General features: G+C 60.9%; 1 protein-coding gene across 3 annotated transcripts in view; it reads left to right on the top strand.

The window, feature by feature from the left end:
• The first annotated feature begins 903 nt into the window (after positions 1-903).
• PPARGC1B (PPARG coactivator 1 beta) overlaps positions 904-18,767 on the top strand; it is a 45,132-nt gene continuing 27,268 nt past the window's right edge. The window contains exon 1 of one of the 3 annotated variants that reach the window (XM_083798098.1): positions 904-1,260. In XM_083798098.1, the coding sequence (XP_083654224.1) occupies positions 1,177-1,260 (84 nt within the window). In that variant the 5' untranslated portion in view covers positions 904-1,176. The remainder of the gene's footprint in view (positions 1,261-18,767) is intronic. The other 2 variants (XM_083798097.1, XM_083798096.1) reach the window with 2 other exon arrangements.

Raw genomic sequence — 18,767 nt, 5'->3', positions numbered from 1 at the left:
CGGAGCCACGCTGGAAGCAGCATTTTGGGGCCCAGAGCTCCCCAGGGAAGGTGAAGTTTTACCCCTGGTGAGCAGCTTGAAGAGCCCCTTGGGGCACTGTTGCACTGCTTGGTGGCAGTAATTAGGGATGAGGCCGGGCAGCCCGAGGAAGAGCTGTGGGCAGCTTCTCCCTTGCTTTCTCGCCCCCCAGCAGCCGAGCCGCCCCTGCCCCATCTCTCACCAGCAACACGCATGGTCTGCTGACATCTTTTGGCACAGGGCTCAGAGTCATTGGGAAAACCCAGTGTTACTGCATCACACAGTGCTAACGGCAGGTCCTGAAGCAGAGGGAGGCTGAAGGGTTTGGAAACGGCCTCGGAAACAAGAACAAGGCGAGAAAGCTGATGGGCAGCAAGGCTTTTGTGCTGGAGGAAAACCCCCTTCTGTTCAGACATCAGAGCCCAATGCAACCTAGGTCGCTCCTCCTGGCTTTGTTTCCTCAGCTGTTTGGGCACATTAGGATCCTGCAGGCCCGTCTGAGCCGTCTGGTGGGATGTGAGGGTCCGGGCCCATTAAGCTGCAGGTGTACACTTGGCTGGCCTTACATCAGCTAACCCAGGCCGCGCTGCCAAGCCCTGCTCTCTCCCCATAATTGCTTCGGGTAAGCACAAAGAGCATCCACGAGATTTGGGGCCTGCCATCAATTATTTCTGAGAGGGCTTTTAGCGTCTGCACGCCTCCAAACCTGAGACAGAAAATGACGCACGTGACATGAGATGCTGGCTGGAACGGGGGGGGGGGGGGGCGCTGAGACAACAGAGGGGACCTGAAGCCCCCCCGTGCTGCTCCTGTCTCCCTGCTTACCCCCATCCTACCCCAAGCACCTCGGGACACCTCTCCGAGCCAGCACCCTGCGGTCCCCACCCCCACACGTCTCCCCCCCCCCGGCCCGATGCCTGCCGTCGGGGCCCCTTCGTCGCGGGCGGCAGCGCTGCGGCTGCTCCCCCCTCAACCCTCCCGTTGGGGGGCCGCTCGGCGACCTCCTCCCCTATTCCCCCGTCTCCCCCCCGAATCCCCGGACCCCCCCGGCTCCCTCCCCGGCTCCTGCGGGCGGGGGCTGCGAACGGCTCCGCCCCGGCGGCCGCCCGGCTCCTGCCGCACGCTCGGAGCCGCCTCAGCCCCTGCCGGCGGTGGAAGATGGCGGAGCCGGGGCCGGACTGCGGCGCCCTGCTCGACGAGGCGCTCTCCTCCTTCGTCTTCAACTACCTCGCCGACAGCCAGGTGGGGGGGGCACAGAAAGGGGGGGGGGGGCGTAGCGGGGCGGGGGTTCCGCCGGGGCGCTGCGGGGATGGGGAGGGGAGGGGGGACAAGGGGGAAGGGCGCTGAGGTGGTCCCGCAGCGGGGCTCCGTCGGGTTTGCTGGGGAGGGGTCGCACGGAGTGACCCCCCCTGCACCCGGCTTACAGCCCCGGCCCCGCTTGCGAGCCCCGGCCGCACGGGGACGGCCCCGAGCCTGGGGATGGGGGTGTCGAGGGGGGGGACGCACAGGAGCAGCCCCCCCCCCGGCCCTGCTGCAGCCCCCGGTGCTGGGGGGGCTGCGGGGGAGGCAGGAGCCGGGCCGGGGGCTGAGTCATGGGCAGCGGCGCTTGCACGCCCACGGGCTGCGGGCTTGGGGGGGCCGGGGGGGCTTCGCGCCGCACCGCGGCCACGCCGGGCTCCGGCTCCCTTTTGGACGGAGCCGGGCGTTCAAACCGGCTTAAGGCTCCTTGGCAGCTCCCGCACCATCACGAGAGCGAGCCGGGCCGGCTATAGGGCTCGCATGCTTTTCCATTTTGGGGGGTGAAGGCAGGCACCGCACAACGAGCCGGGCGGCAGCCGGAGCCGTGGCTAGTGCCGAGCACCCCAGCGGGTGTTTCGCAGGCAGATCGCTGGGGTTGGTGCAAGCGGGAAGAGTTTTGTGTAGTTATATATCATCCCTCCAGCCCTTCACTTTCATAACCCCTGATTACAAAATAGCTCCGATTGTGGAGCTAGCACATTCATCCCAACCCTTGCTCTCTCACCAGTTCAGCTTCAGGATTGCACACAGCAGGGGTATGCGTGCTGCGTGTGTGCAAGGGGGGAGAGCCGGCACTAATCCTGCTGTTTGGGTGCAAAACAACATCTCAAGGCTCAGTAAATCAGATTTGCCCCTGGTGCATGTGCCAGCCAGAACCAGGCAGGTCTTGCCACCAGCTGGACCGGTGGAGTCCCGGCACCGCTCCTGGCGTGCGCCAGCGCTCCAGCCTGGCACAGGACACGGGCAGCTTGCTGGGGGCAGAGCAGCGGGGAGGGACGCGGGCTGCTAACGAAGAACTGATGACAGGCTGATTACAGAAGAAGGGTCAGGAAGGGTGAGAAGTGGGCCAAGAAGGTTTTGTAAGCAGTTTGTGCCTTCTGATTTGGAAGGATTTATTATCGCTGGGGGGAATGCCGGCTGGAGAAAGGAGGCTGGTTTTGCGAGGTGTCATCCCTGCAAAGTGTTTCAGAAAGGCTGAGCTCCCCCCATCCCAATTACTCCCTAGGCAGGTGAAAGTTCCTGGCTCTGCTTCCCAGCAATAACCTGCCAGTTGTCTGCGTCTGTAACGTGAAGTGGAAAGCTCGTGTGACTGCAGCACCCATCTGAAGGGTGGTTTGCTTTGCTTTTTGTCAGCATTTGATGTTTCAATCTAGGAATCTTATTCCAAAAGGGGGCTGGTAAGGCTGAAAAAGAAACCTTGAGAAGTGTCATCCTTCTCTGGTGCAAAACCACCATGTTGTGAACACCCTGCAGAATTTGGGACTGTGAAATGGCTTGTGATGAAATAAGACCATTTTTATGGTACCTCGTGGATAAGGCTGGCTGTGTTTGTCGCCTCTGTTCCTCTCCCTCTCCCGTACCTGCGCAATGTTGGAGGAGGCACCGTCCGTATGCGCATAGGGTCGGCGCTGCTCTGATGCCTGCTGGTGTGTAACGTTACGAGCAGCAAACAGAGCTGGGCAGGCTGCTGCGGGTTCCCTCGGAAGTGCCATGCAGCCTGGGGTTGTTGTACGGCGCAGCGGCCGCTTTAGATAATTGCATTTCCTCCCTGTCCCCCCGTGCACACAAGGGTTAAAGGCTGGTGTGAAAAGAGAGGAAAAGAGAGGAGAAACAAAACAAAACAAAACAAAAAAGTGTGATTTGCATGCATTTGCTTTGGAAAGGGCTGAAGTTGTAAGTGTTCGTGGTGCTTGTACCTTAACCTCTGATGAAACTGCAGTGGTGGCTCCAGCCCTGGTGCTGTCACATGCTTTCTTCAGAACTATAAACGGGAGGGAGGCGGGTCTCACGCTCCCTCTGACGTCTCTCCCCATTACTACTGTACTAGCCTCTGCTTACAACTGCCTTGCTGACTTCTCAATGAAGCCCCAAAGCTGCTCCTGCACGGTCCCCGCTGTTCCAGCACGGGATCAGATTATCCTGAGAGGCTGCAGTGTCAGGAGGCCACGAGATCATCAATATTACCTGGTTCCCCTGTGGAAATGTTGAGGCACTCTGCCTCTTCCCCCAGCGCCTCTCCTGCTTGCTCCCCACGCTCTTCCCTGCTGCCTGCTTTCGCAGCAGGGCTAGTGCAAGGCATAGCGTAATGTGTGCGGGTGCTCGGTGGTCCCTTCCCCTCGGGAGGGCTCTCGTGGAGACGCACGGAGGTTTAACGTGGGCATTTGCATCAGGCCCTTAATTATCTGGGCTTGTGCTGAGGATGCCTGCTAACCTCTATTTACATATCGAGGGCAGCGATGATTCACGTGGTGCCTGCATTGCTACAGAGAGAAAATCAGGGTTTTGCACTCAATGCCTGCCTTTTTCCTGCCACCCTCTTTTCCTTTTTAACAGCAACGGGAAGGGATTTTGGTTTGCGGTGGCTTGAAACGTGTCATTTCTGGGCCCGTGTAATCCATTTTGTGCAACACCATGGCCCAGAGGCACACAGCTGCCTTGGGGTGGTTTGCCCAGTGGCACCGGGTGCTGGAAGGGGCCGCAGCAGCTCCACGGATGGGCTGCCAGCCCCATGTCCTGCAACAGGCAGCAGCATCAGACTCATGGCTTCGATTTGTTTTAAACCCCTAAACGAAGTGCAGCAGGAAAAAAAAAACACACACAAAAAAAATAACAACAGGCTGCTTCTGGGAGGGATGCTTGAAGATCACATGAACTGAAATACTATATTCTCTCTCTAAGTTCTCAGCCTCCTGCTAACAGCTTGATCCGTCGATGAGTGCAGAAAGCATGCCGAAGCCCTCGGTTGTGCAGAGGTGCATCAGGCGGCCTGCTATTGTTAGTAATGAAGTGGGTACATGTCCCTAATTTCCGATAGTCCTCACCAAGCAGACTGATATTCTGCATTTGTCGCGTGCGGTGGGATCTGGACGATGGAGGCAGCCCAAGGGCCTGGACAAAGGCTGCAGCGTGGGTCACGGGGCCCCGTGCCACAGAGGCTGGTGATGCTGTCCCCTCTCCGGGTGCAGCAGGTGGGCTGCAGCATGGTGGTGGTCACAGAGAGAGGCTGCTGGTGCTGGTTTGTTTGCAAAGCAGCACCCCCGCAGCCATGCACGTTGCAGCTTTGGGTACAGGAGATGGAGAGCGTGGTGTGCTGCTGAGAGCCGTGGGAGCTGGAGCAGCAGGGGAAGGAGGGCTGGCCTCAGATTCAGCCCCTCGGCAGAGCCTGGGTGCAGACCTGCTGCTTCCAGCCCTGGATCTGAGCAGGTCCTTCCCACCCTGGCAGGACCCCACGCTGCCCCTTGCCTCCGCCCTGCCTGCACATCCCCTCCCTGGTCCCATGCCGTAATGGAAAGGCACCTCTCCAACAGGTGAATAATTAAGGTCTTAACCTCATGCCTCAAGCAAAGGGAGCTTTGTGAAAGAGACAGATTTCTCTCCCACATTAACCTTTCCAATGTCAAAAGCCTCTTTGTAGTTAGAAACTCTGCTTGCTCCGGCACTTAAGTGCTGTTGGTTGAAAATTAAAACTGTCCTGGGGCTGCGGGACCTTCTTCGCTTTGAGGAACGGGGCTCCGTGGCCCCTGGAGCAGGGCTGGGGACACGGACACCTGTGGGGCTCTGACAGCTCGTGCTGCGTTGGTGGGGTTGGGACCTGGCTCACGGGAGAGCCCACGGTGACTGTGCCAGCAGGCAGCGCGCTGGCAAGGATGTGCTCGCCCTAGGCCAGCACCCTTGGGAGCCTGGGGACATCACCCCCCGGGGCAGGTCAGAGGTGATGCGAGGGGACTGCTTGTGCATCTGGGACCAAAGCCACCACAGCCACCGCTCCTCCTGCCTGCCTGTGAATCTGGGGACACAGCTTCACTGAGACAAGGGGCACTTCCTGGGCCTGCGTGCCCTAGGAGAACACCGCTGGGCTCTCCATCACCCCAGGGAAGGGCTGTCCCCAAAGATAAGGCCCTGCCGAGCACGCTGCCGCCAAGGAGACAGGGCAAGAAGAGCCAGCGTTTGTCAGAGGAACCCGCTTCAGGCCCCCGCTCCGCAGCTGAGCCCCGCTCCATGGCAACCCCGCACAGCCTTATATTTCTCGTGACGCTTTGGCAGAGCGAAAGCAATGGAGCAGAGGGGGAACCCTGCATGCTGCCTGCACGGGGAGGGCTGTGGGGGCATCCCCGAGAGCACCAAGGCACCCCCAGAGCTGGTGGGCGCCTGCTGTATGGGTGCAGGGGAGCGGGCGCCCCGCTGCCTGCGCCACATGCCGGGGATGCAGGTGCCCATCATTGCAGAGCAGAGCTGTAACAAGCCAAAGACTAAAGGTTAAAGTTAATGGCACGGACGGGGAGGTGAGGTACACTGACCTACTTCCAGAGGCAGCCGTGCTGCTGTGCCGTTGGCACCCAGGTAAAGGCTCAGCCAATGCGCTCCCCTCCACTTATCTCTCACCTCTTTTGCTCTTCAGCACTTTTCCTGAGCTCCAGCCACGGGACTGTGCAAATTATTATTTATTTATCGCCTTTTTTTTTTTAATAGTGTGAGCTTCCAAGAAATGCCAAGGACTTTGCACGGATCTGGCAGTGCTCGTGGTCTCAGCAGCGCTGTCCTCGCCCGGCTCTGTTTCGCTGTGCCTCCCCAGGCAGAAGGCAGTGACCAGCTCCGAGCTGCTGCTGCAAGTTGTTGCATTAAGCTGGTTCATGTCGGAATTAAGACAAGGGAAAATAAAAGCTTGAAATCTCCTTTGGCTCTGTAAGAGCTGAAACCTCCCCGGGGGGTCCTGATGCGGTGTCAGCATCCTGAGTGTCTGCCGGTGGGGGTGCAGAGACGGGCACAGCCTCAGGGGCTGTGTGATAGCCCCATCCAGTAGCCAGACTAACCTTTGATCACTCTTGGCTCCCGGGCAGATGTGTGGGGCTTAGGGAAAATGCTTTGCTTATCTGGCTTCCCGCAGTCCTGAGACAAAGCGCTGGGTGCTGGGCACCTCCCTGGCCTGTACCCGGAGAGACGAGTGCTCTGCGGGAAGGATGCCTCTCGGCACCACGTGCTGCAGGAGCCCAGCAAAGACCCTGAAGCAGCACAGGGGCTGTTCACATCCTTCCATGCACACCACCCTTTCCTCCTGCACCCTTTCCTTCTGGTGAGGGGCCACGCACGTGTTTCCCCTCCAGCAGGGAGCAGAGGGGGAGTCCCTGGCCTGTGGGCTGGGGTGGGAGAGACCCCGGTGGCCGCAACGGCTGATGTGACACTTCTCTCCTCCCCTGGGATGCAGTGTTACATGCTTTATATGGATGTTTTTGTGCTGAGGTGGCTGAGGATAAAGAGACTGCCTCTAGCTCTTGCAGCGAATGTGATTGCAGGGCAGCGGATCTTCACTGCGATGCATTTTCTGAATTCTTCCTCTGCGCCGCTTCTGCACTGAGCATTGGCTGCCTGCAGCGACAGGGAGCACGTTGCCTGAAGCAGCCCCTTCTGCTGAGCCAGCGCTGCTGGTCAGACACCTCAGTTCCTGTTTCAGTTTGCAGAAAGTTCATCACTGCTGTCACTTTGCTTCCCCGGCCATTGTTCAGGGAGGCTGTGGGACCCCGTTCGACCCGGGCAGATGGGGCGGCGGGAGCGGGGGCTGGGACGTGTCATCCTTTCACCCCTGCCAAAAGCTGCTCTCCCCACCTAGTCCCTGAGGAGCCCTCATTTCCTAATTTTCGTGTACATCAAGAGCAAGGAAATCCTGTGAGAGGGGGGGAGATGGAGGGGAGAAGGCAGGCGGGGGGTCTGGGCTGGGGCTGCAGCATGGTAGGAGCAGCGTGCCGGGTGGCTGGCGGTGTGCTGCGTCCAGCAGGGAGCCCTGCTGCCTCTCGTCGCCTTTCTTCTCCCCCCTCCTGCCCAGATGATGGGGGAGCTGCGAGTTTCGTTGCCTGCAAGTGACAGGTGTGGACCTGGCTGTCCTGCAGCGAGGGGACCCAAGGCTGGGGCAGCCCTGGGCAGGCAGAGGTGGGGTGCAGGGGAGCAGCGCCAGGAGCAGGCAGCATGCTCCACGTCCCCCAGCCTCGGCAGCCTGCTTGCTGAGCTCATCCTCACTTTGCTTTTCACCAAAGTGCCTAGGTGGGAGTGGGTTACGTTGTTTTTTTTTTTTTATGATGAAAGTGCCCGTGTAGCTGTGGGGTGTTGCAGGAAACACTGCAGCGACCGTTTGTGCGCACAGGATTCCGCCGGGGCTGGAGCGGCGGCTGGACGCACGGCTGGCTGACAGCAGGCAGCTGGAGGCGTAAAGCGTCGCGCTGCCACGGCTCCTGTGGAAGGCCATGCAGGGAAGGAGCTGGCTTTCCTTCCTGCTCTGTGAGCACTGGTGCTGTTGCCCATCTGCACCATCCAGGGCGTTGCTGGAAGGAAAGCAGCCGCGGCGCTGCTGGTCCTCGCAGGCTCTCCAGGCTGGCAGCCTGGGCGCAGCCCACCCACGGGGCGATTTTCTGCCTGACCTCAGCACCAGGGGCCGGAGGGCAAAGTGGAACACGGGGAGCGTGGCAGAGATTTGTACCGGCACGGCCAGCACTGCCCTGTGCTGCCACGCACAGGTTGCACACCCAGCACCCAGCGCTGCGGGGCTGGACTTTGTTCCAGCCCCGGTCTCCTGATTTCCTGGGACTTGCATAGCCTCGGCGCAAATGTTTGCAACTGCCACGGCCCTTTGCTTTCAGCTAGTTAAACTTTGCAGCGCCGCCGGCTCCTTTGAAACCACAGCTGCTTAGCTGCTCGCCTTCCCCAGCCCTGCCCGCGGGACGTGCGTGCGGCTTGGAGGCACGCTTCAGCACTGCGGTGCCAGCGGGGTTTTTAAACCTGCCCCGGAGCTCCACACAGCAGGAGCTGAGGACTTCAGCCAGCCAGCATCGTGTCTCCTTGTGAGCATGCTTGCATGCAGGTAGTCACGACCTAACCGTTCTAATAATGAAGACAAAAAAAAATGCAACTGCCTTACTTAAAAAGGAAGTTTCTGTGTATGTGTGGGCCCCACCAGGAGAATGGCACATGGCTTTTTTTGGGTGCTAAAACCAATTACACAGATAAGAGAACTCGGGTCTTATGAAAACTGTGTGGTTTTCTCAGTCTGAGAGGTTTGATGGTGCTTTTTTTTTCTTGCTGTTGTGTCCTTTTAGGAAGGAATACAAATGCCTATTTCTATATATATTGAAAATGAAAGCACTCAGTGCGTGTCCCCAGAAACTCCCGCTGTGCCCGCTACCAAACCCGCTGGCATGGAGGCTGCTTTTCAGGTGACTACAGCAAACAAAACCGCAGGAGCTGGTGCCGGCCCTGGGTTCAGCTCAGGGTGGAGCACAGGCAGCTGCAGCCCTGCGGCTTTGGGATGAGAGGCAGTGGGTGCGTGGGACACGCTCCTGCATGCGGCTCCTCTCCTCGCCGGGCCAGAGGCTTCGGGATGTGGAAGTCAGTGCAGGAGGAAGGAAGCCAGCAGCCGAGCGGGTGGGAGGTCACGGGGAGCTGTTAGGACACGCGTGGGCAAGGAGGGCTGGAGCCGCTCGGTTTGTTTGCTGCTGGAGCTGCAGCGCTCGGGGTGCCTCCTCGCTCCTGTTCGCTCCTCCCTGTGCTTTCGGTCGTGCTGCCCACAGGGATAGGTTCCCGTCCTGGTGACCTGCTGCTCTCTGCAGGGCCAGGCAGCCGTGCTGGAGCCACAAGGTGCCACTTGGGGATGTTGTGAGGTGCCACTTGGGCACGTGGTGAGCAGAGCAGGTCCCAGACAGGGTGCTGGGGCAGGGTGCTGGGGCAGGGTGGGTGCCCCCAGCTGTTGCCCCTGCTTTGCTGCCTCTGCATCAGCCCGCACTGCCTGCCACGTGCCTGCCTGTCCCGGGCACCCAGCCCAGCTCTGGCAGCACATCCCCGAGTCCACCAGAAATGAAAAGCGGGAACCGTCCCCGTCTGTGCTGCTCACTTACAGCACTTTGAGGACCTTTGAAGTTTCTCTCTGTCTTTACGTAACCCAAACTAATTCTTTTTGGAAACAGCCACTCTAGCTCATTTAGATACCTAAACATAGTAGCCTCTCCTGTGGGAGGACTAGCCCGAGAGGGCAGCGGAGGGGCTGGGAGCTCCGTGGGGCTGTGCTGGGCAGTGCAGACCTCTCCCCGTGGCTGCCATGGCTCGCAGCATCGCGGGGCAGCACAGGGCGGTGGGGAGCTTGCAGCCTGCTGGCACCCGAACCGCAGGCTTTCCTCTAAATGCCTTCTCCGTGCCTTTAGAGGCAGGAGCCTATCTATGCCCCAACACGCTGCTTGTTAGCTTCCCTTGGAGGAAGGAGCTGGATTGCAAAACACGTGGAGCGGAGCTCGGCTGCAGGAAAAACCTCCGGTCCTGTGCCACGACGGGGGCTGAGGCGCCTGGGGGTGGAAATTCAGGGCCGCTGGAGCAGGGTCCCGGAGCGTGACAGGGGCTGGGCAGGCAGGAAGGGAAGGCAAGAGGAGCAAAGATCCTTCTGTCCTCAGGTGTACGGGGCACTGTGTGCATCAAAGTCCTCTGAGCTCGCTTAATGAAAGACGTGGGATCTGCCCCTTTGAAAAGCCAAGCCCAGCACACCTCCCAGGCACCATTTCCCCTTGTCAGGGCTGTCCTCACAGGGCCCTGCTGGTGGCCTTCCCTGCACCTGTGATGAGGGTGCCGGGGGTCCCTCCGCAGGGAGCAGGGAGCTGCGCTTTGTGTCAGAGTGTCCCAGGAACCTGGGGCATGAGGCACACACCATGCTGCTCCGGGTTCTTCACATTTATCAGCACTCAGAGGGACACGCGGCTGCCTTCTGCCTCCTGCGGGACAGCAGCGGGTCCCTCGGGTTTTGAGCCTTCATCTCTGTGCCAACCACCAGGGTGCGAGCTGCCTGGCAGGGGGAGATGGCGTGGGTTTGGAGAAGGCCCCTCGCTGTTTTGGGGATGCCCTCCTCCACAGGGTGCTGCTCGCTCCATGGACGTGGCCCTGCAGGGTGAAACAGGGCAGGTTGGAGCTGCGTGTCCCCAGCGGGAGGTGGTGGCGCGGCGCAGAGGGCTTGGAGTGGCCCCAGGATGCCGATGCTGCTCCGGCAGATGGCTGAAACCATTGCGCCCTGCTCTGAGGAATACAAATGTGCGGCAGATACAGTTACCCATCCCCGAGAGCGGTGTTAGCTTTCATCTAGATCGATATCCCCGCCTGCCTGCGTCTGCTGGAGCACTCAGTTGGCAACCCAACCCCAGCCAGGAGGAGACACCCGCCAAGGCTCTGCTGCCTGCCCCAGCCCCCGCCCGTCCGCCTGTCCGCCTGTCCGCCTGCCTTGGCGTGCAGGCAGAGCCAGCACCGACCGCAGCGCTGTGGCTGCGCTGCCGGACCCCTTCATGCGTAAAATGTAATAAATAGGGCCATAAGCCTTTTACGAAGTTTATTTCCACCCTTGAATCCGGGATTTAATGCATGGCTGCTTAGCGAGGCTGAGGATTTCAGGGGTCAGCGGGGCTAATTGCACCGCTGCAGGAACAGGGCGCGCGGCAGGGTCCCGCACACAGGCAGAAGGCGGTGGCAGGGACCCGGTGGGGGGGGACCCGGCTCCCACTCTGCCCTGTCCCTGCACCAGGGCCCGGAAAGCAGCCACCACACTTGGTGGCTTGGCAGGTGACCCTGGAGAAGAGCTCCTCGGCAGGCACTGGTGGCTTTTTGGGCTGGGGGGAGCTCGCTGCCACTCTGCTGGCCCTGGTGCCGGGTCACACAAGCCGGGCTGTGGTGGTACACGTGTGCTCCGAGATGGTGCCACCGGGAGCTGTCCCCAGGGCCACCAGGAGCGGCCGAGCAGCTCCAGGGCACAGAACCGGCCTGGTGCCGTGGTGTGAGCTGTGTGCCTGGCCGGGACAGGGCTGGCTGTCAGGGAAGGCCGTGCAGCACTGGGACAACCCACAGCCAGCATGAGGGGACCCAGATGCCCCCAGGTGAGCTGGTCAGCGGGGCCCTGCCGGCGGCTGCAGCAGCTGGAGGGTGCCAGCTCCGCTCCATCCCTTCCCGGTTGATCCCGCCATCTCCATCTCACCGAGTGCTGGAGTCACCATGGAAACCAGCGTGGTGGCGGCGCCATCACCCACAGAAACCGTGCGGGATCCTCCGGCCTGCGCCGGGCTGGCTCAGGGCTGCCAGCCCCCTGCTGCTCATGCCGGTTCCCCGTGGGCTGCAGCACGCTGCTGGGTGCCTGCCGTGCCCCTGCCTGCGCTGTCGTTTTCCTGGAGTTGCAGCAGGGCCTGATCCATCAGGGCCTGTCAAGCCTGGAGAGAGCCTTGAAGGATGCGCAAAAAAAAAAAAAAAACAAAAAAAAAAACAAAGTGAAAAGCCCTATAGTATTGCTATTAATAGTTCCTTTTGTCAAAGTTATCTTTAGCAGCTCCGTTCCCACCTTCATTCACAGCAGCGATCGCACGGGCCTGATGCTTCTCACGGGTGCCCAGGTGGCTTGGAGGTGGCTCTCACTGCCGTGGGTGACAGAGAGGGACATCTCTCAGGGCTCGTTTTTCCCTGGTGACTGCAGCTGTGAACTCTGGTTTGCCTCTCCTCCCACATCGCCCCTGCCTGAGCTCCCAGGCAGCACGGCTGGGCCGTGCCAAAGGCTTTCTCCCTGGAGCATCCCCGCTGGGAGCCGCAGCGGTGCTGGGGTCGAGCTCAGCGAGCAGAGGAGGCAGCGCCCGAGCTTGACTGCCTGGGATGGAGCAGACGTTTTCCGCTTGTATCTCAGGGGGTGTTTTCATCGCTTTCAAGCCCTGGTCCTGCGTTCCCTCCGCCATCCATCCTCAGAGCTCCTGCAGGCCCTGGGAGGGCTTTGAAGGCGCTTTGAGGCTTGGTGCCATTCGGCCCCTGCTGTGCGGCAGGATCTTGCAGCACCTGCGAGGGCAGGGCAGCTTTGTCCTGCTCTTGAACTCCGCAGTCACAGAGCGCCTTGGTTCCTGGCCTAATCCGTTCCTGCGTTTAATGAGCTGCCTCATTAGAGTGCCTTTCCCTAATAACCACCCCTCCGGGCTGGGCGAGAGGCTGCTGATGTTTGCTTGTGGATAACTGGAGGCTGCCGAGGGCCTGTCCAGGTGCTGCTGGGGTGCAGGGAGCTCACCACCACTCTCCACTGGTGCCTGCTCCCTGCCAGGCCTGCAGCGCTGTGCCTTTTCTTGGCGTTGCAGTGAGGCCATGAAGAGGGGCAGCATCCCCAAGCACCCCAAACTTTGCCCCCCTTGCATTCCAGCCCAGGAGCTGCTCCCAACTGGCGGCGAAAGCACCCAGCTTTACCAGCCCCAAGCCACCAAGGTGCAGGTGGGGAGGAAGGAGAGGGGGTGGCACACAGGTTGCACTGGGAAAGCCATCTGCCCCGCAGGTGGCCAGACTGGGTATACTGGGTCCAAACTGCCCAGCCACCCAGACAGGCTGGTCTGCAGTCTCCCAGGCAAGCATACTTGCCTGCTGATGTCCCACACTCCGGCTCCTGGCATGAGCCTGCCAGCCAAAGCCACACATGTGCCGTGGGCTGGGCATGCTCAGCGCCGCAGGCCTGGGCGGGTGCGCTGCCAAAGCTCAGTGATGGGGTGCGAGCTCACTGCCGCTGTGCTCGGGAGCTTAGGCGGCTGCTTTCAGTAAATGGAAATGGAAATCTCCCTCCCGGGGGCCTGCTCTGTGCAGAGTGCCCGTGGTTTGTGGCAATGGGCTCCTCGGGGTGGCCATCCAGGGGATGTTGGTGCCTTCTGGTCCCCAGCTCCATGGTGGCCACCCTAGCCAGCCTGGGAGCCTGGGTGTGGGGGGGTTGCTACAAAGAAAAGGGTTCAGCGGTGCCTCTGGCAACGTGACAGTGTTTCACGTCTGCCACAGCACATGCTGAGCAGCCTCTGTCTTGGGGCCATGGTTTTTAGGGTGGCGATGATGCAAGGAGGAAGGCGCCTGGTGCCAGTGCTGCTTATATTTAGCTGACCCACTTGCTGAGTGGGGACTGCGCCCTGCGGGATGGGGAGGGTCGGGGATGGCTGATGCTTCTCCAGCAGGATCGGTCCCCAGAGGGGGCAGCCCCACCGGGAAATAAGGAAGCAGCACTTCGGTGGGAGATGGGGCACGTGGGGTGCTTTCCCGAAAAGTGCGGCAGCTCACGCTTGCCCTTGCCAAGCTGGAGGGGACATCATGTTCCCATCCGATGGCCTCCCTGAGGTCCCCTTGGCTCGCTCCGAGCTGGCGGGGCTGTCATACCTGGAGAAAGGCAAGTCCCCGAGGTGGGTCAAAGCAAAACACTTGCTGCGGAAAAGGAAATTAATTAGAGGAGCTTTGCTTCACTCCAAGCAACTGGAAAGGCTGATGTTTTTTCTGTTGGACGATAAACTGATTGTAATGACAAAACCTCAACAAAAGCAACGCTCTTAAATGCTTTCTTAATTAATAATTCTCAATAATTACTTGACGTCAATGACCAATAAATATTTCAGAGAAAGGAAGTTGCAGTTAAGTGCCGATACCTTTGTTCCTCCAATCACCAAGCCTGGCTACTCAAAGTCTTGATGAATCCAACAATAAAACCCGGGGAGGGCCAAAGCTGATGTTTTTAAGGGAAAAAATTAAGCAGGAAAAAGCAGTCAGTAAGGTGTGTGCACAGGCGGAGAGGGGGACAGCTGAGCAGCCACCCCCTCTGCCCATCTGCGGGGTGGCAGTGCCGGGTGGGTGGCCCCATGGGTTCCCCTCTCCTGCCCCTCTGGTGCTGCTGAGCCCCCCAAAGCCCCCGTGCGCCCAGCTGTGCCCCTGGTGTGGGCTCTGGGGGCAGCGTTCCCAGGGGAGCCGGGGTTCGAGGGGGCTTCGATGCTGAGCATCATGCGCCCGATGGGGTCACCTCCGTGGCTTCGTCTTGCAGGTGCCTGCCATGTGCCTCCTCCTCCTCTTCCTCCTCCCAGCGGTCCGTCTTTAGGGCAGCATCTCCCAGGGCCTGCCGGCACGGCCAGCTGCATTTTGTCGGGTGGGGATCAGGGGAACCCCTCTGCATCTGATGTTGAGCAGAGCCTCGGGAAAATGTTGAGCAGAGCCTGCTGCTTGTCCCCGTCGCAGTGCCCCTGGCACGAGCACGGTGCTGGGAGGGTTAACATCCTCCTCCTCCTTCTCCTCCTCCTCCTCCTCCCGGCCTCACAGCCATCTTAAATCCACCGAGCTGGAGCCCTGCAGTCCCGTTCCCTTTTACAGTATGTGCCAGCTGGGAGCCCTGCCGGCTCCTCCGTCCCGTCCCGCTCCTTTCCTTCTTTGGCTGTACCCGCGCCGCCTGCCCTGTGCCGCTCCCCCCGCGGGGCTGTGGGCAAGGCGAGGGGCAAGGGGCGAGGGGGTGTCGGGGCCGGGCCGGGCTGGGGCAGCAGGCGGGGGAGGCGAGGTTTGCAGAGGTTTCTCCAGGACGGCGCTTGGTCCCTGCCAGGAGCCAAGGGGGATGCCAGCCGGCATGGCAGCGAGCTGCAAATCCCTTGGCAGGCATTGGCGACATCCTTCTGTGGGGGCTGAGTCCCCGTCCCAAGGGCCAGGAGGGGAAACTGAGGCACAGCCGCGGTCGGGAGCTGCTGGAAGTGCAGGAGGAGATGACAGAGTGGGGGAGCAGGCAGCTTTGGGAGCCTTTCACAGCAAACCTGCCCTGGGGGGGCATGGTGGTGGGGCCAGGTGGGGAAACCCGTGCACCGATGGAGAATTGGGGTGAAAACACAAGGGTGGGAGCCCCACGCAGCAGGGCCGGGGTGCTGCTTTCTGTCTGTCCTGCTCTCCTCTAAGGGAGCCACCGGATGCGTCCCCATTGCTGCCTGGAGCCTGTCCCCTGGCTGCCAAGCTGCGTCTGCCTCCTGCCAACTCTTATTTTAGGGCTGCGTTTCTCAGCTGCTCCTGGCTCTGTGTCCCCGGCGCTCGGTGGCCTGCTACCCAAATACCAGCAGCAGCACGAGGATCTGTGGCCCTGCAAGCTCAGGGGAAGTGGGGGAAAGGCCCCGGGGCTGGGGAAGGATGGGAGCTCCAGCCTGTCTCTCCCTCTCTCTGCAGACACTGCCGCAGAGAGGGATGTGCCCCGGGGAGCACGTTTCTGGCTTGCTTGGGTTGTTGCAGGCCCGTGCTCAGGACGGGCTCTGGGCAGGGGAAGCAGGGGGAGCAGCCTGTGAAGGCACAGGGACGTCTCCTGATGTGCTTCTGGCCCTGCGAGCTGTCCTTCTGGCCCGGGCTTGCTTCCCAGCATCCACTCTCCCCCAGAAGATGGACTGCTGCCATCTGCAAGGTCTGGCTGAGAAACGGAGCATTTAAACTCCCCCCTCACCCCGAGGGGGGATGCGGGGAGAACCCAATGGCTTCAAGTTTCCCTGCAGGCTCAAAAAAATGAACTGGGTTGTATGTTGGTTGGAAGATGGTAAAACCAGGGGAAAAAGGGCCAAAGCATATCCCCCGACTCTGGTTCCCAAGAGGACACTGACTGGGTGGCTTTTCAGCTTCATTGCATGAGTTGTGTGGCTTGTCTTGCCTGTCCCCATGTGGGGACAGCCTGGGGTGTGACGTCCTTGTGTCTGGGACCCTGAGCCCGTGGGGTTTTGGTGGGGTGTCCGGGCGGGCTGGGGACCCGGAGGTGTCTCCTTTGGCCGCACACCGCGGTCACGGGGCAGGAGATGTGGCTGTGACACGCTGGCAGCAGCGTGCCTGGGGGTGCAGATGTCCCCGCATGCCCCGGCGGCGGCGCGGGATGCCCGGAGTTCCCGTCCTCCTTGGCCCCGTCTCAACGGGACTCGGCGCCAGGAACAGAGGAGGCTGCTGCGCGCAGCCAGCAGCGCCTCATCCCAGCGGGGCAGGGGCTGGCTTGCAGCTCACCCCGTCTCTTCCCCATTTTTCCCAGGTGTTGGGACATGGCAGCAAGTGGGCAGCCCTCGGCGTGGCATTTAGTGGCGCTGGCTGGAGCGCAACCCCCTGCCCTTGTGCAGCAGCTGGGGATGTGGAAGCGTCCCCCTGGCAGGCTGGGGGTGCTGCTAGGGGAGCGGGGCCGATAGCGCGGTGACAGCCAGCATTTGGTGGCCTCCAGGTCTTCACCTCTTGTGCTCTCCGCCAAGGAGTCAAGTCAAGGAGGGTGCAGGTTCCCAGCAAATGCTGGGGGGCATCTCCTTCCCTTGGGGCTTCCTGGAGCGTTTGCCATAAATGTCTCCTTGCCCGGAGCCCCAGGAAGATGGTGAGTGCAGCCAGATTGAGTGCTGGCATCCTCAGCCGTGCTGGCTGGCAGAGTACACCTGTGTTGCATCAGCAGGAGAGCTGCAGAAACCCTGCTCCTGGGGGCTGGCTCAGCGTCCTGCGCTGGGTGCCCCGCATCCTGCCGCTGCTCGCAGCAGGAGCCCTTCCCACCGAGGCCATGCCCTCTAAAAGAGGTGCTCGTGCGCCTCCAAACCTCCAGGAGTCAGAATGGGGGATTTGGACCCACGGCATTTTGCCAGCAAACCAATCCCAGGAGACAGCAGGGAGAAGCCTCGTGGTACGTGTGGTGCTTTGCACCCTGTTTGTCTGACCTCGCTGCTCCTTCTGCAGCTGCTGCACCTGCTGGAGGCTGTGTCCTGCACAGCTGGGAGGGATCGTGGGCATATGACCAACCTGTGCTGCAGAGGGCATCCCTCCCAAGAAGGAAGAGCTTTTCCATCCCGCTGTCTGCATGGCCCGGGACACAAATTTCCCAGCTTCCTCCGGTCCTTCGTGGCTCTGCTGCAGAAGCCTGAGCTTGGTGGGGCTGCTGGGGTGCCCAGCGGTGTGGCGGTGCCACATTGTCACCTCCATCCCTCTGCAGCCCTGCCCTGGCTGGGCTCTGGCAGCGGCCATGGGGGACCATCAGCGCAGCACCCTGGCTCCTTGCACCAAATCCAGCAACAGGCATGCTAACAAATGAGGAGTCTATATTTAGATGCAGTCTGGAGAAGCGTCACGGTGTTGCCAGCGGATTTTACTATTCAGCGCAGGCAGGTTTCCCCGCTCCTCCTGTTTGATGCCACTTTTGCAGAAAAGCTCATCAAGGACACCCAGCACTGGCTGGAAAAGCACCCCAAACAAAGCACCCCCCGCCTCTGGAGCTCGGCACCTGGGGGGGGGTATGTGTGGAGCTGAGCTTCCCAGGGAGCCTGGCACGGGAGCTGCCTTGGGGCCTGTTTGGTTTTGGCACAAGCCTTACTTTTTTTTCACGGAAGTTGGTGGTAAAGAAACGTGTTGCAGGGGTAGAGCCCACCTCTGGTGCCACCCCAGCCCGGTGTCAGCTCCTCTCCCTGCACCACCGCTGCTGCAGCCACGTCTCCTTTCCATCAGCTGGGCTGCTGGGCCCGCTCTGTTTTGTGAGGAGCGCTGCAGAGGCAGGCTTCGCAGCACTTCTCCCTCCCCACATCCCCTTGAGGCTCCCCAAATTGGACATCCGTGGCAGGAGGAGCCCGGGGCCCAGATGCAGCCATGCACCTTGGCGTGCCAGCACCGTGCCGCTAACACCGTGCGGTGCTGGGCCACGTGGTGCTTGCAGCACCAGCAGCCTCTGCCCCGGGGCTGGTGCGAGCAGCCAGGGGATTAGGGAAAATTTCCCTGCTGCTGCCAGGGCTGCCAGGCCCCCGCTGACTCAAACAGCAGCACATGAAGTTCCCGCAATCCTGAAAAGTAAGGAGAGGCAGCAGTGTTGTGCAAAGCAGGAAGATCTCTGCACAGAGCCAGGCTGCTCCAGGTTTCCTGCCCTCCCAAGGGAGCGTGAGATCGGTGCTGGGATGGGTGGGACGAGATTTGCGCAGTGGTGCTCGGATCCTGGGTGTTGCCCCCATTTTGCAATGCGGCGGACTTTGTTTGGAGCAGATGCTGGGTCCTCTCTGCTCCCAGGCTGGGGAGGTAGTACGGGCAGAGCAAATGCCAAAGCACTGCCTCGGGGTGTGAGCGTGGCTGAGAAACCTGGTGACAGATGCGACAGCGCCTCCTTTGTGGCTTGTGGCATCTCTTTTTCCCGGCACCCCTCCAAACTGCGACTGCAGCAGGTCACAGGGAGCGGTTTGCTCAGGTTCCTGTACCCCACCGAGGATGCAGACAGGGTGGGAGACCCGAGCATGGCTGCAGCGATGGGCAGCACTCACCAGCGATGGGGCAAGCAGCCCCTTTCTACCTCTGCTGCGCCCTGGGGCTTGCGCAGCTCGAGCTCCTTGCTGCTGGTGCTATGCCGGTGCCAGCTGCGCATGGACAACCTTTCCTCCACTCCCCCGTGGTGCACTCTGCATCGGCAGCACGGGGACGTCTGAGGACACCTCAAGGACTGCGAAACCCGCTGACAGGGC

The sequence above is a fragment of the Anser anser genome (genome assembly GCF_964211835.1).
Source record: "Anser anser genome assembly, chromosome: 14".
NCBI lineage: Eukaryota > Metazoa > Chordata > Aves > Anseriformes > Anatidae > Anser > Anser anser.
Note: the sequence above shows the minus strand (reverse complement) of the source record. Positions and strands in the feature narration are given on the sequence as shown.